At 29.4% G+C, this 16,921-nt stretch overlaps 2 protein-coding genes across 2 annotated transcripts; one reads left to right on the forward strand and one right to left on the reverse strand.

The window, feature by feature from the left end:
• Positions 1-80: 80 nt before the first annotated feature.
• Positions 81-3,223, reverse strand: LOC101266477 (mitochondrial ATP-independent inner membrane protease subunit 1a). Its single transcript, XM_004233054.4, has 5 exons — positions 2,719-3,223; positions 2,380-2,604; positions 2,095-2,205; positions 1,310-1,371; positions 81-502 (listed from the first exon to the last, which is right to left on the reverse strand). Exons 1-4 carry the CDS (start codon positions 2,842-2,844, stop codon positions 1,324-1,326), a joined length of 510 nt encoding a protein of 169 aa, XP_004233102.1. The 5' UTR covers positions 2,845-3,223; the 3' UTR covers positions 81-502; positions 1,310-1,323.
• A 6,148-nt stretch (positions 3,224-9,371) lies between these two features.
• LOC101265299 (transcription factor bHLH144) lies at positions 9,372-13,087 on the forward strand. Its single transcript, XM_004233050.5, has 4 exons — positions 9,372-9,710; positions 10,312-10,447; positions 10,858-11,031; positions 11,613-13,087. Exon 4 carries the CDS (start codon positions 11,964-11,966, stop codon positions 12,702-12,704), a length of 741 nt encoding a protein of 246 aa, XP_004233098.1. The 5' UTR covers positions 9,372-9,710; positions 10,312-10,447; positions 10,858-11,031; positions 11,613-11,963; the 3' UTR covers positions 12,705-13,087.
• The last annotated feature ends 3,834 nt before the right edge of the window (positions 13,088-16,921 follow it).

The following is a 16,921-nucleotide window of genomic DNA, read 5'->3' on the forward strand; positions in this document are numbered from 1 at the left end:
AACTCCTAGCTTTTGGATATATACATCAGTTAATTAAAATTAAAAAATTTACTACTGTATTATTTAAAGGAACATGTAACTATCAGAAAAATGAGAATTAAAATGTAGTGCTGTGTTTTGGCAAAGCTTGCCTGCACCTTAGAGACCAGGTACATGTAACTTCCCAGCGGTAACACTGACTACAAAGGCTCAAGTTTATACGAGAAGTGACTGCCAAATCCCATTAGTCCAAACGACTCTTTTGAAAGAAGAACAACGACAAAGTAAAATAGAAAAAGAAGCCTTCGAGCTAATGCATTAGCAGTGGCACTTCAAGAGCAAATTATGCAAAACCGTGCACCCTTTGGAGCTAGAGAAATACATTAACCGAATATATTTAACAGCTCTTGCGTCCTGTCTTCCACCTCGAACAAAGTAGTAAAGCAACCCACCAGTTGCCATCTTCAGTAAATTGTTTAAAATCCAGGCTTGTGAGAGAATACTCTACAAGCATACTCCAAATCTGCCAAGGTAAAGTCCATTAACCGGTTTTAGCTACCAACAAGGAAAACAGGTTTATCACAAGGTCCAACAAAATCATATGTCATTGTTGTGGGAAGCAACAACACATATATACCTTCTCATACAAGTTGGGATCAGCTATATAAATTCTCACCTATCAGGTTTCTACATTTAAATTCATCACATGCCAGCATTATATTATTCTTATAGAACTAAACATGACAAAAATCAGAATATTATGCAGAGGATACATTATTACGAGCCATAGTCTTGTCATACATTACCAAGCACACATTTTTCCAGTCACAACCAAAAATATACAACTAGCATTTGGACGTAATACGCTAGATAAAACATGAAGCAAACAAGAAGCTTAGTCTGAAAATGTGCAAATTTTCTACAAGGAAAACCACTAGGAGGAAATTTGAATTAGCCAGGGGAGAAAACAGAAAACTTTTAGAAAGAAAAACACTAGGAAGAAACCTAAACACAATATTTGATTCCTAAACATTTTGCTACCTCTCATTAAGTGAGAACTTGAAGTTTAACACATATAAAGTTCACATAACTTCCTCCCTCATAAGTTCTTGAAAAAATTGACAGTAGCATAAATAGTTCACTAAGACTAATTTGGAAAAATAAAGAGAAAAAAATATAGAACACAGGAATCAAATCAGTGACGAAATGAAGGCAAATATCAAAGTGAAATGAGGACAACATTGCAAAGCAATGGCACAAGTTCATAACAAATGATCCAACCTCCTAATTAGCAAAAACATATTAAGCATGAAATTCTAAACAAGCATACCTTGAAAGGTTGATTTACTGTACTTCTCTTCCTACTGATCCAAAATTTTCAGGAGGCCATACCTAATGACAACATCAGAACTTTAAGATTTCTACAACGCAGCAAAATTAAAGATAGAATGCTGCACAAACAAGTACTTCAAATACGGAAAAAAGATCAAAAAGGTTACACATTTTGTTTTACAACGTTCCTAGTTTACTAATTGAAGATGACTCTCCAGAAATAGCTAGCGACATATCTGTTGGTTTATGAATTCAAGTCAGAAACATAAAACATATTGGATGAATTTCACAAGTATCAACTAGTCTACAAGAACCTGAAGTATTAAACACGTTCACAAGATTAGGTGTGCTTATGCATATATGTAGAGATTTTAGCCTTAAGCCCCTAACTAACCAAATTGTACCAAACAGTACCAATAAAATCAGCGCACACACTATTTAGCACAATAGAATCCCCTGAAAATGCTGCTTATGCACAAGCTAGACATGATTCCTATGGCAGGTGTTCCTTCTGGCAAGTCCTACAGGAGACTTAGCTATTCTTTTAATCTTATCAAACAATACAAAGATAAAAATCTGACTTACCAATTCAAACTTAAAAAAATTAAAAATTGTCTTAAACATAATCATCAAATGGCATGCATAAGGACAGCAATATGATGGCGTTAAACATACCTTCGAAAACAGTTCCACGAAATTAAGCAAAAAATATTTCCAAAATATAATAAAGTCCTAACAGTTTGGCAAATTAGCTAAAAATTAAAATAGAGAAGAATTACTGACAAGCCAAAAGACTCTGCCCTGTACAAGTCCATAAGGTACAGGTCCAAAGTTCCTCGAATCGTTGGTATTGAATTTGTTATCCCCTTCAATCCAAACATGTCCATCTGGTACCTGTTCACATTCAAAGCATATTCACCTAAGAAACAAAAGTGGAGCGGCGCAAAGAAAATAGGGCAGCAAAAACCCAACTACATTAGCTCCTGAAAGTAAACTACAAACATTTACCAACTGCAAAAGAGGAGAAAATCAGTTGTAAATGAAGGTATTTGATCAATTCTGAATTACCACAATAGTATGTTCTATTCCATTATTTGCATGATCCACAACATATCTAACAGTATCACTACCCATGCCCATGATTCTTTTGATCACAATTTTTCTCGGGTTCTCAGGGCTACGCACTAGCACTACATCTCCACGTTGCATTTTCTCAAACCGAGTTGATAGCCTTTCAGCCAAAACAAGATCTCCAGTCAGACTAAACGTTGGAAGCATGCTTGGACCTTGAGTCTGCCCAAAATATATGAAACAAAATACAGATTTAAAAATTGCAGTGCAATTGGTCCAAAGCATGAAGTAGTAAACTAAGAAAACAGTATAGTACTACTGGTTAAGCTATCGTACGAGAGCTAAGGTGCAGATATAGCTGTTGACCACATGAATACCACAGAGGAATTTGGCTACGAGTAATGTTTGCTGAAATGCTTCTTTGATAAAAGGCGTCAATTGCTTCAGATTTTTCAGACCCATTATTAGTCAATCTGCATCTCAACCCTAAAGAGGCTATCTCACCAATTAAAATGGATGACAGAATCAGGCGAAAGAGTACCACAGTAACCCAGACCTCTACTCGACGGCGAACACGGCCCCCGCTATTTAATTGTGCAATCTCCGATTGACGCACAGCGAACACAGCCCGGAATTTGGTGGTCTAATTGTGCATTCTCCGGTGTAGAGAAAGTTGAGAAAAATATTTTCTACAATAGTCCCTTAAGTTTGAGCATCAACTCAAAATAGTCATTGAAATATACACTAACTCAAAATTAGTCCTTATAGTTTTAAAATTGTCATACGTAGTAATAATGGGTGGAAATCTAACTGCTAACGTTGACCATTGTATGACTCATCCAACATAATTACCAATCGAAGCAATAGTAATGAAGTTTATTTGAGAAAGTGTAATACTTTCGCTTATCATATTCATATTACATTTTTTTTAAAAAAAAGTGAATTTTAACTTATTTTTAAAATTAAATTATATTACACTAATTTGATATTGAAATTAAAAATTTAGATATTCAAAAATCATATTGAATTATTATAAATTGTAATTTTTACATTGATATGATAAAAAATACATTGTAAAATATTAGTCAAAATTTATATAATTTAATTTGGCTCTAAAAAAGAAAAATATGACAGTTAAAAATATACAGAGGTAATAGTAGTTAGAATGATTTTGTTGCTAAAAGTGATTTCAACAGGTGACTTGACATAACATGTTATTATCAATAAAGTTTTGTAATTCGTTACTCTAAAACACGTATTATTCAAATTTTCACGATTCAAATGATAGATTTATTTTGTACATACCTTCACTTGAAATATATATGATTTTCTCTTTTCTTTCTTTTTTATACATAGACAATAGTTTTAAAAAAAAAAAAGTAAAAAAAAAGTGAGGAAGACTTTGAACATATTGGAGCTTGTCTTGTATCATTTCAATTTCAAAATTTGTGAATAAATCATACGAGAGATCTTCTTCTAGCCTAAATAATCATCCCTTCCAAATATTAGACCAATTAGTTTCTTATAATTATTAAATATTAGATTATCGATAAAGAAGCTATTGAATTAAAATTGATGCAATAACTAAGCAAAACAACTATTAACAAAAAGAATTAATTGATATTGTAGAAAATCCCTCCTCACTCTCTTTTTTTTTTACAAAAGTATTATTTATTATCAAAAGAGAAGATAAAGAGAAATTTAATAAAGTTGAATGAGGTATGTATGAGATTGAATTTTAGTTTTTAATCAATCCAGAGAAACGTTATTATGAGTCACGTTTTGCGTTTTAGCTGCAAAACGTGCCTCAGAGAAAAAAATAAAAAACATTACTGAAACTAACGTTTTATGTCTGTTTACTCAGTCATATTTTTGTCTTTTTTTTATTATTTTTAATAAAATATTACGTAAAACGTTATTAATAACTATGTTTATATTAATATCATAAAATTCTCTAAAAAAATATATTATTTTATTAAATTAATTTTTAATAATGACTTAATTTGAAAAAAATAAATAATCTAATTTTCTCCATATATATGGAAACTCAAATAAATTCATTGAAGCTATTTTCCCCACCAAATTTTAAACATTTCTTTTTTGTGAACCGCTATGGGATAATTATGAAAATTTGTCATTATTTTTTCTTCAAAAAGTCAATAAAATATTATATTAAATGATAAAGCATGATAGCTTTAGCTCATAGCTCATTGCACAACATTTATTCACTTTTTTTACCTCATGCCTATAAAAGTAGACCACGTCAAATTCATTTTGTTCATACAACTCGAGATGTGAGAAACATCAAGTTAGATAAATATAACTGTCACAATCTCTATAACTATATAATTAAAAAGAGTTAATAAAATAATCGCAATGTGAATCACCGAATAAATTTTTCTATTGAAAATTCACATATATAATTAATTCAATTGTTATAGATATAGAATTTACTCAATAAAAATTTTAATTTTACGAATCTGAATAAAATATAATAAGTATAAAAATAACGTCAAACGACAGATATAATCCAAAATCTTTTCGAAAGTGTGAATGGCTAATGACAACAAAGATAAATGACAATAGTAAGGTTGGCAAATTGGCGTGCTGCTGTCTAAAAATTGCATGCTTATGCACAAAATTCAAAGCTATGAAAGCCTTATTGAAAACAAAAGATGAACCTTTGAAAATGAAAGGGGAAAAAAGAGATTATTTTTTTGGACTCAAATATTTAAGTTTGAGCCAACAAAGAATATAACCATATGGTGGTCCATTAAATGTTGACAATTTAAAACTTGTTGGTTAATAAACTTTTGAAAAATGCTTGCTATTATCTGAAAAAGGATAAAATTGTTGCCCTTTGATCTTTCAGCATCAAGGTTTTATTGGATGCATGCTTTAACTTTCTTATGGATTTTTCAAATTGCTAATCAAGTCACTAATTATGATTAATTAAGATTTTGCTAACCAATTATACAATTATATATCTATCTTATATCCTCTCATCTACGCAATTTTCAAGTGAGATATATAGTAAGCGTTTCATCTAAAAAATATCTTTGAAATCGGTAACTTTTCATAATATTTTGATCATTTTTATCCTCTGCTCCTTTAAACCTCACTTTCATGCCGGATATAGCGACATAATAACAATATTATCGATAAATTCAAAAAGATAAAAACATACATAAATAGATAAAATACGTTTCGCACTAATAACTTTTAACTTTTCATATCACAAACTAGAAGTATATGTATGATAGTTAAAACTAAACCATCTTGCTATCATATATTACTAAGTTTTGACTAGGTTGACATGGACATTAGGACGTGCATAAACATCAGAAAATTAAAAATACGGAATTGAATCGAACTTTTTTGATATTTTGGTTTCGATTTTTCAATTTTTGGTTCGATATTCGGTATATATTTTTATTTTTTCAGTATTTCGATTCGCTTTTCGATATGTAATTTTGTGTTATTCAACATTTCATTTATCGAAATATATTATATTATAATATATATTTATATTATATTAATTATTAATGTTAAAAAATAAATATTATAATTAAAAACTAAAAAGTAAAAGACACTTCTTTGATGTAACTATTTTTAGCCCATTAAGCTAAAAAATCAAATAAAAAAAAGGCAACTTTCACATATAGCAAACAAAAAATTTATATTTGTATGCTATAGCAAACTTTGCATAATTGCGCTCCATAGCAAACATAAAACTGCGTAATTTGCTATACATATACAATTGTATAATTCGCTGGCCTATTTCGCTGCAATTGTATAATTTGTTTTGCATACAGTTGAATCAAATTAAAATGTATGTATATTGCATAATTATAAGTGTATAGGAAAAAGATATATGTTTTTCTCGCTTTATACAAAAACAGAAACACAATATATACACTTTTGTTGTATAAAGCTAGAGAAAATTGTATTTCACTGCAATTGTATAATTCGCAATTGAGTAATTCGTTGGCCTTTTTCTCTGCAATATTTGAAGTAAAATGTTTGTAAATTGTATAATTAAGTGTATAACACGAAGATATACATTTTTGCATGTGTATATACAATTTTCTCTCGCTTTATACAAAACAGAAACAGAATTATACACTTTTGTGTATAAAGCGAGAGAGGCGAGCGAGAATGGAGAGTAGCGAGCGAGATTTTTGGGAGAGAGACGCTGGCAAATTTTAGCTAATGTTTGCTATGGAGCACAATTAAATCAAACCCTAGCTATTCCATTTAATTTAGGTTATTGGTTTGCTATTATATATAATTTTTCCATAAAAAAAATTGTTAATTTTTAAATTTTAAAAAGCTCACTAAGCAGTCCCATTAAAAAAAACAAAATAACAAAATCGAATCGAAATAATATAAATTGAACCGAAATAATGAAAATCGAACCGAATCAAATTATTCTGATTCGGTGTTCGATGCACATTGCACAAAAATCAAAAACCAAAAAAGAAAAACTGAAACCGAATCGAATTACCGAATGCCCACGTAATTGGAAAAACTAACCTTAAATTAATAAAGAATGTCTATATATGATCTTATGAAAGTTTAATTTCTTTTACAATGTTAGTTGCAAAGTACAACTCATACATATCATAATAATATTGATTCTTATAGGCTGGCGTGGGATGAATAAATGATTAATTATGTGTTAAGTACTTGTAAAATAATCAAAACTAGTTACAATAATGATCACAGAATTAATGTTTGTTAGTTGTCAATTGTGAAGTACAAGTTGTTCATTCTTCATTGTATCTTATATAAGCGTGGGATATTAACTCATTGTATAATTTTAATTACGTGTTAAAAGATCATTAAAAAGTCTAAATCTTCTTTCTTACAACACCAATGTTATCGTCATTTTTACTATAATGTCTTGCAATAGAATGTTTGTACGCATGATAATTAAGTTCCTTATCTTAATTAGAAAAAGAAAATTGATCAGAATAATATTTTTTCTATGTTATTTCACTTTTTCAATCATGTTTACCCTTTTAAGTTTAATGCATTTTAACTAAAAATGAAAAAAATGTATATTTTAAAATAAGAAAAATACTATAGTTTTTTTACTTTTCTAACCAAATTTTATAGTCATTTAGCACTTTCTTTATAATTATTATCTCCTATTGAATTAGCAAAGCAAACTATTCTCTCGTCACAATTTAATTGTCGCTTTAGCTCAAAAAATTGTCATCTTAAAAATTTAACTATAAAGTTGTCAATAGTTTTCAAATTGTACTTTTAGACTTTAGTTCAATAAAAAGACGATAATTAAAATGAAATGGATGAAATATCTTGTGCAATTTTCACGATAAAATAGTGTATCCCTAACTATAAAAGAAAGAACATAAACGAGACAATATATGCATCCTATTAACAATAACCACACATTAAGGCAATAAAATAAAATTTTGTTTAATTAGAAGACATATTAAGCTGAGATGGATTATTATTTTATCAATTATTTACTTATTTATATTAAAAATAATATGCATAACAACATTTTTAAGAAGAAATTATCTTTACGAAAATATGCTCCTATTTTTTTTTTTAAGGATGTCATGGATATTTTAAACATGAATAACTATTTTTCATACTATTATTTCATCCTTTTGAAGATATAACTTTTTTGATCACTAATTACTAAATAAGTTTTCTCAAAATTAATTATACACTAAATAAAAAATAAAATGATACTTCAGTAATTTTTATTTTCAAACTATATATACTTGTACAAGCTATTTCGTGTTGGAGTAATATTCAACGAAACATTGGCATCATTTTAGTGAGTCGTGCTTATAGTATTTCACACATATTTATTATTATTTTCATTGTTTTTCCACTCAACAATATTTATTTACTATACTAAAAATAGATATGGAACAATATTTATTTAATTTAATAATTTTACACTTTTATGTATAAAAAAAAATCATATATAGGGAACTGTAGTGGACTTTCGCTCACTTCGAAAATCTAAATCCATCCTAGCATATAGGCTTGTTTACGGGGTTGGCTGGGTCAGTTTTTAATCAAAATCAAAGCTAAGTTAATTTACTTGATTTTTAAACTATTAAAATTAAATTAAATATTATATTAAATTGATTTAGTTGTTCTCAGTTTTTGGTTTGGTTATTAGTTATAAAAGATAGAATTTATTTTAAATAAATTATTTAAGATAATGATTCATTCAAAAACATAATAATAGCGAATAAAATTACAAAATTTTTGACTACTAAATTAACTATACATAAAACGTTCACTTTTGATCTAAATAAAAAAAAGACAACGATATTTTCAGTCCTACAAAAAAATTGTCAAAAATACACCAATGTGTATATATATAAAACCAACAAAATCAATACCCTCTATTTGAATATTAATTAAGGATGAGCTGTTTTTATACATAATATATACGTACATACATACCTTCACACTTTTACTACCTTGTCATATTATTTGTTATATATATTATATATGACATGTACAAAAAAATAACTTTTTTCTTCTCTATCTTCACATTTTTTTCTTGAGAATAACATTTTATCACTTTCCCTTCCCCTTTTCTTATTCTCTAACAACAATGAGTAAAAACTTGAAAAAAAAAAGAAAAAGAAAAGGAAAAAGACGTTGAAAGTTCCATACATGAAAAAGACCAAAAAATACAAATCGTTAGGTGAAAAATGTCAATGAAATTTGAAAAACAATTCATTCATAGTACAAACTTTGGTCGGATAACTTTTCCAAATAAAAAAATTTAGTAGAACAATAATAAATTAAATTATATAAAAAGCTCCACTAATCTTTACTCTTTCTTTCACTATTTCCGATACGTAATTAAATATATATTGAGATAAAATTATAATAAATAAAAGTGAATGAATTAAATATAACGAATAAAAGCGAACGAAAAAAATATGATAAAAATGGAGGTAAGATGCGCCATCTTTGTCAAACCTGATGAGGGGCCCACTTTAGCTTTCACGCGTGCTCTTGTAAATTGATCGAACGATCAATAACTCACCCGCATTATACGGAAAACTTTTCTCTCTCTTCAATCGAACGGCTCAGATTTTCCGCCTTTGACTCTTTCCTGTCTCTACCCCTAAGGCTCTAACTAGTAGTCCCCTCCCTACCCCTAACCCCTACCCCCTCTCTTCACTCGCATATCCCAATAACAAACCACGAGCTTCTGCTTCAACATTTGCATCTGACACTCACCTCTTCCCTCTCTAGAAAAAAAATTCAGAAAATCTAGTGAAGAAACAACAAAGATCTTTTTTTTTTTTTTCATTTGGGTATGTTCAAAGTTCTTTTTTTTTTTTTGGTTTAGATTTGTTGCTTTAGTCTTTGATTTGAGGTTGATTGTGTTGTTTCTTTTTTTGGGATTTTATCTGACTTGATTTGATGATTTGGGTATTTGTGTTCTTGGTTTAATTTTGTATGGTTAGTGAAGAAAGGAGAAAAATAGTATTTTTTTTTGAGGTTTTTAGATTCATTATGGTTTCTTGTATTGAATTGATCTTAGGTTTGTATTGATTCAATGATAGTGTGTGAATTTCATAGAGGGGTGATCTCTTCTACCGAACTTTTTTGCATCTATTGGTGATTTTTTAAGCATTTGTGATTTGCTGGGAATTTGGGTTTCGACAGTTTATTTGTATTAAGGAGTTTTACTGTAAAGAATATTAGTTTCCTTTTGAAGGAAGCATTGTAAGTTGGTGTTTATTTCTATGAGCTTTTATAATATTATGTTTTGCTATTTGTGTGCTTATTGATTATTATTGATATTTAGAGTTATGTTTTGCTATTTGTTTGCTTATTATTGTTAAAGATGAGCTATTTGTGTTCTTATTGATTATTATTGATATTCGGAGTTGTGTTTTGCTATTCTCGCAGTGGCTTGGATTGAAGACTATAATATACTGCACTGGACCAATCAACATGCCGTGGGCATTTTCTTCTCTGAGTTATTGTGTGAAGTGTGTGCGCTTTGTGGTATTCTTTCGTGTGATTCTGTAACCCATTTTACTTGGTGAGATAGCCTCTTGTATTTCCTAAATCTCTATCTGTCTCTTCAGCCTTAGATTTTATTTGTTTCTATGTAACTATTGCACCTTCGAGATAGAGATAAGGTCTGGGAATGTTGTTGTTGTTGTGGTGTGTAAATATTGCGGATTAACTATTCCTGTTGAGGATTTACTAAAACAGAACAGTAATGCCCAAGAGATTAAAAAAAAACTTATTGCCGAAAAGTATTTAGAAGAAGATAATTTTAGTTGGGTTGACAATAGAGAAATGGAAATTAAAGTTGTATTACTCGAGTGTTATTCAGGTGATGGATCCATTAGTTTTACAGTGGTTCGCTACTCACTTGAGAAATAAGTTTTGCTTGTATTGATGTTCTTTAATGTTTTACTCATTTGTGCTTGTTTGGTATGACAGATTGCGGAATCACTTTATTTTCTGTCTTGTGATATTTCTTGATACTAGTCTATTTGGAGGTTGAGAATGTACATTGCGATTACCTTGAAGAGATACAGAGCAGTTAAAGAAGCTGGTGAGATTAAAATGCATGTGGGGAGTGTTGCTTATTACCAATTGATGCTAGTTTGTCAGGTAAATATTCTTTTAGCTTTTGGTCCTGTCTTTTTGATTAAATTGCACTGAATCCAACCAAACTCGTACAGTCTAAAGGAAATAGAGACAAATCAACTAGAACTTAATTGAATATTGTATGGGAGGATTCTTTTTTGTGTTTCAGTCTTCTGTTTATGTTCTGACTGGTATTTTGTGCCAGGTGCATGATCTTCTACTGACAGTCTTATTAAGACTTGGCTTAAACCACTATGAAAATGTTGAACACTATTCCTCTTTCTATCAATATTGACTTTATCACTGAGGTTGAGTACAGAAAATTGTTTATCCTCAGTGTAGTGTACTGCTATATAGTTTCCATAGGCATCTTGATATCCATACAGATAACCGCGTCTGTATTGAAATATAACTTTTGTATGCCTTCTGTATAATGCTCATCTTACCAAGTGTATGGTGGTTCCGTTCAACCTCAAGACAATGAGAATAGTTGGGATTATTTTCTAGGCATATTGTTTCCTTGTTTTAATATTTTTCTTATCTTGCATTTGTTCTGAATGTATGACAACCCAATGATATGGTTCTTTGGTTCTTGCTTTTTACAGGCTGAGTACTTCCGTCAGTTGCTTAAACCTGTAACGTAGTCTGCTAAAGTGTAAGCTTTGGGGAGGTTGGGATTGCTTACTTCTTGTTGCTCTTATTCAGCAAAGCCTTGTTGAAGTTGGGATTTGTTGCTTCTCTTTCAGTGTATACGAAATCAGAATGACCTCATTAAGCACTGAATGTGGTTACTGTTGATTGGAATTGTCAGTGCTTTTTACTACAACTAATACACCTTGAACATTACTCTCTTTTGCCTGTGCCTTTCGTAACTCTTAGCTACTTTAATTTTTAAAACATCCCAAGTGGAAAACACTTTTCTAGTCCAGTTTATTGGATCTTTGACTTAGTTACTCATGCAGAATAACTATCAATTTTCCCCTCAAATTCAAAAGCCTTTTGTCTCTCTGGAAGACCAAGCAGCTGGTGGTAATATATTTGATATTCCTGTTCCATCCGTCTTTGATACAATGGCACTTCCTACTAGTTTCAAATCTTCTGTGCCCTTTCATGGTTTTGAATTTCGGTCCTCTGAGGCATGTCCAAAGAATTTCATCATCTTTGATCAGACTGATTACCGGAGCCAGATCATGTACCACCCTGCCATGACCTCCAAATTCCCATATCCTGATCTGAATTATAATTCAACTTGCTTCCACGACTGCATGGAGAGAAAAATTGCAAACAATGAGAATACAGAAGTTTCTTCATATCTGAAGGAAGATTCAGATGATATAAATGCATTGCTCAGCTTGGAAGAGGAAGAATGTGAGGAATATGATGAAGAAGAGGTGAGCACTGCACGCACTGATGCAAACTATGGATGCAGTTCCCCTGAATCATACTCAAACTATCATTGTCAATCCAAAAAGAGCAGGACCTCTTCTTTCAGGGAATCCTCTGGTAGCAGTACTAGCAATTGCAGTGAGAGAAAACGCAGGAAACTTAAGAAGATGGTCAAGGCATTAAAGGGAATCGTCCCTGGTGCCAGCAGGATGAATACTGTCACCGTTCTTGATGAAGCTGTCAGATACCTCAAGTCACTTAAGGTGGAAGTGCAGAAGCTTGGAGTCGATAATCTGAAGACATATGCCTGATATCCTTTGTGGTATAGGTAATTTCGCTTCCTTTATCACCGTCACATGATTATGAACCCTAGTCATATCTTTTGCTTATGTGAAGAAGAACTACTTATACCGTCGTATTGCTGAGTTGCTGCTCTGGAGGGGGTAACGTAACGTAGAATATGGTCCTTTGTCCAGCGATAGGACAATAAGTCTGCTGTAGTAGCTAGCTGCTATATCTAATTTCTCATTCTAGCATATAGTATGTTTCCACTAGTTGCAAACTCTATTAAGGCATTTGAATAATTTCTCCAATATGTGACACTCTTTCACCTATTGGAGCTGCTATTTGTTATTGTTGTTGTATGACTTTGATGATTTGTTTTAATGGATAATGGGTTGATGATTACACTTTATGCAAGCGTGTTATGGTCGAATCTTGAGTGTCTTTTATTTCAATTTTAATCTTTGCATGCTGTGATCTTTAGTTACTTTTTTTGTCTGTTGGGAATCATGAGACATTGGGATTATATGTGATCCTCTCTGCTGCTCCACTTGGCTAGTGCTGTTACTGTAAAGTACACCACTTTATTAGTCTATAAATTTGGATGATATGATTATGCCCTCAGAATTTTATCTTTTCAAAAATTTATTTTACAAAGTTTCTGACCTAAATACTTTCTTAATATTCTAAAATAGTTGTCCACCTTTACTTCAAGATTTAATTTACCATTTTGCATGTATTTTACGATTGTTATTAAATGTTATGATTCATTCCCTAATATTTAGATGTTTTATAATTAAGAGTGGTGATATAGCATAAACATAAATAAGTTAAAAATTGTTTTACCACGACTTTCAGTCCCTTTCTTCGTCATGAAGAGCATGAACTCAATAATACTATACTAAATTTAATATTATAAGTTTCTTTTGGATGTCCGACTCGTTTAAACTATTCTTTAATTTAATTTAGTTAAGTTAGTTCAAGGGATTAACTTAGGATAAAGTTTTTTTAAACAGAAAACAATGATTTATTGAGCTAGTGAGAGTTAATTTAAATAATACTTAGTAACTTCACTAAAGGAAAAGATTATACTTTTACTGTAATGTAATAAAGTAATTTCGAAACAAACTTTATTATCAAAATACTTTAATTTTTTATGGTATGGATAGTCCAAAAGCCAGGTGGGATCCACAGTAAATACACCTGTTACATAAGCACTGATGCAAGCAAATTAAAGGATAAAATGGTTAGACAAACTCAAAAATAATTCAGAGGAGCAACAAACTTCTTTCATTAACTAATGGAGTTTGGATCAATTCATTCTAATTACAAAGATAACCTGATTGGCCCAATTAAGTTGCAAGAAACATCCATATTTGAGATGTGTGCTTATTATTTTTCATTAATTTCCGACATCGAAACGGATATTTTTTAAATCCTAAACATTAAAAGAAGCATTCTCTAAAAACACACATCAAAACAAATATAACTATCATGCATGATCACCTTTTAACTCCAAATCCATCCAAAATAATATCACACTAACTTAAAAGTTTAAAGTAGTTCGCCCAAAAATAAACGGACTAAGATTCTTTATATTAATTCCTCACGTGAATCTATATCTCTTTTTTCAACAATAAATATGGGTTATTCACCCACATTCTCTCATTAATTCTACTTTTTTTTATACTTATTCTATGTCTCAACAATCCGGAAAGCCTGTATATTCAATTGAACCAAATGTTTATAAATACAAAAGAGCCAATTTTCCAATATGTTTCCAAGTCTCTTCTACAAGATGAAATACAAGATATGCTCTTGCCTCCCAAAGACTTTGTCTTCCTTGCATTGCTTTCCTTACTGTTTTGTGGGCCTTTTTGTTTGATTGTCTTGCTTGTTGTTTCTTGTGTGTTTGGTTGACCGTTGGACTAAGTTTTGAAGAGCTGTGCAAATCTTCATATACTGTCCCACGAGGTGAAAATTTACCCCGTGACAAGAGTATTGTAAAATAAAAATATTAAGAATTCCAAAAAATATCCAGTATTACATAACAAATTATATTTGACAAAAAAGAGGGAAATGAAGATAGATAGTTTAATAAAATTAAGATGATTGTACAAGTATCACATGTGTAATACATCTTTTTATCAGTACATTCTTTAAAAATGCATTTTAAGAATATCATATTTTTTTTTACTTTGTAATTTAACTTTCTTTGAATAAGAAAACAAGAATCAATCGGTACGAATTAGATTAATTAACTACTCAAGTTGCTCTATTTTTGCTTACATGTGGAGTAAATCTATACAAATCAAATGCACAATGTATTCTAGAAACTATGATAAGTTACAGGGTGAGTAACAAATTATATATATCTATACACTATATGAATATATCTATAAATTATTCTCATATCTTAAATGACGTGTAAAAATTGTACTACTTTTTTTTAGTATTGACTTGATATATTTTTTTAAAAAGTAATACATAAAATAATATTTTAATATATTATATATGTTTATTATTAGTTGAGAAACTAATTGAAATAAAAGAACACCTGAGTGACCACAATTATTTGCCTCAAATATGGCCCCAGATATAAAATAGATCATAATTATAGTTTCTCCGTCCGAAATTATTTGTCATATTATACTTATCAAAAGTTAATTTGACTAATTTTTAAAGGTAAATTGGATCACGTTAATTCGATATTTTAAATAAAAAAAAATAGGTGTTCTAAAACTTTTAAAAAAAAGTACTATAAATTATAATTTTTTGCATATTAATATGATGAAAAAATACATCTTAAAATGTTTCAAATATAAAATAGATCATAATTATACTCCTTCCGTCCGGAATTGTTTGTCATGTTGCGCTTATCGAAAGTTAATTTGACTAATTTTCAAAAATAAATTGGATCACATTAATTCGATATTTTAAACAAAAAAATTAGATATTCTAAAACTATATAAAAAGTACTATAAATTATAATTTTTTGCATATTAATATGATGAAAAAATACATCTTAAAATGTTCCAAATATAAAATAGATCATAATTATACTCCCTCTGTCCGGAATTGTTTGTCATGTTGCGCTTATCGAAAGTCAATTTGATAAATTTTCAAAGGTAAATTGGATCAAATTAATTCGATATTTTAAACAAAAAAAAAATAGATATTCTAAAACTATATAAAAAGTACTATAAATCTAAACTATATAAAAAGTACTATAAATTATAGTCCCTCCGTCCAGAAATATTTGTCATGTTGTGCTTACCGAAAGTCAATTTGACTAATTTTCAAAGGTAAATTGGATCAGATTAATTCGATATTTTAAACAAAAAAAATAGATATTCTAAAACTATATAAAAAGTATTATAAATTATACTCCCTCCGTCCAGAAATATTTGTCTTGTTCTGCTTACTGAAAGTCAATTTGACTAATTTTCAAAGGTAAATTGGATCACATTAATTCGATATTTAAAAAAAAAAATTAGATATTCTAAAAGTACTATAAATTACAACTTTTTTATATTAATATGATGAAAAATGCATTTTAAAATGTTAGTCAAAGTTTTTATAGTTTGACTCTAAAAATAGAAACCATGACAAACAATACCGAACGGATGGAGTAATTTTTTGCATATTAATATGATGAAAAAATACATCTTTAAATGTTTCAAATATAAAATAGATCATAATTATACTTCCTCCGTTCGGAATTGTTTGTCATGTTGCGCTTATCGAAAGTCAATTTGACTAATTTTTAAAGGTAAATTGGATCACATTAATTCGATATTTTAAATAAAAAAAAAATAGATATACTAAAACTATATAAAAAGTACTATAAATTATAATTTTTTGCATATTAATATGATGAATAAATACATCTTAAAATGTTCCAAATATAAAATAGATCATAATTATAATCCCTTCGATCGGAATTGTTTGTCATGTTGCGCTTATCGAAAGTTAATTTGACTAATTTTCAAAGGTAAATTGGATCACATTAATTTGATATTTTAAATAAAAAAAATTAGATATTTTAAAACTATATAAAATGTACTATAAATTATAATTTTTTTGCATATTAATATGATGAAAATATACATCTTAAAATGTTAGTCAAAATTTTTATAATTTGACTGTAAAAATAGAAACCAATGACAAACAATATCGGAGGGAGAGAGTAACATTTTCTTTTCAAAGCAAAGTCTTTGTTAGTATTTGAGTTGATTTATTTTTA

The sequence above is a fragment of the Solanum lycopersicum genome, chromosome 2, assembly GCF_036512215.1.
Source record: "Solanum lycopersicum chromosome 2, SLM_r2.1".
Classification (NCBI taxonomy): Eukaryota; Viridiplantae; Streptophyta; class Magnoliopsida; order Solanales; family Solanaceae; genus Solanum; species Solanum lycopersicum.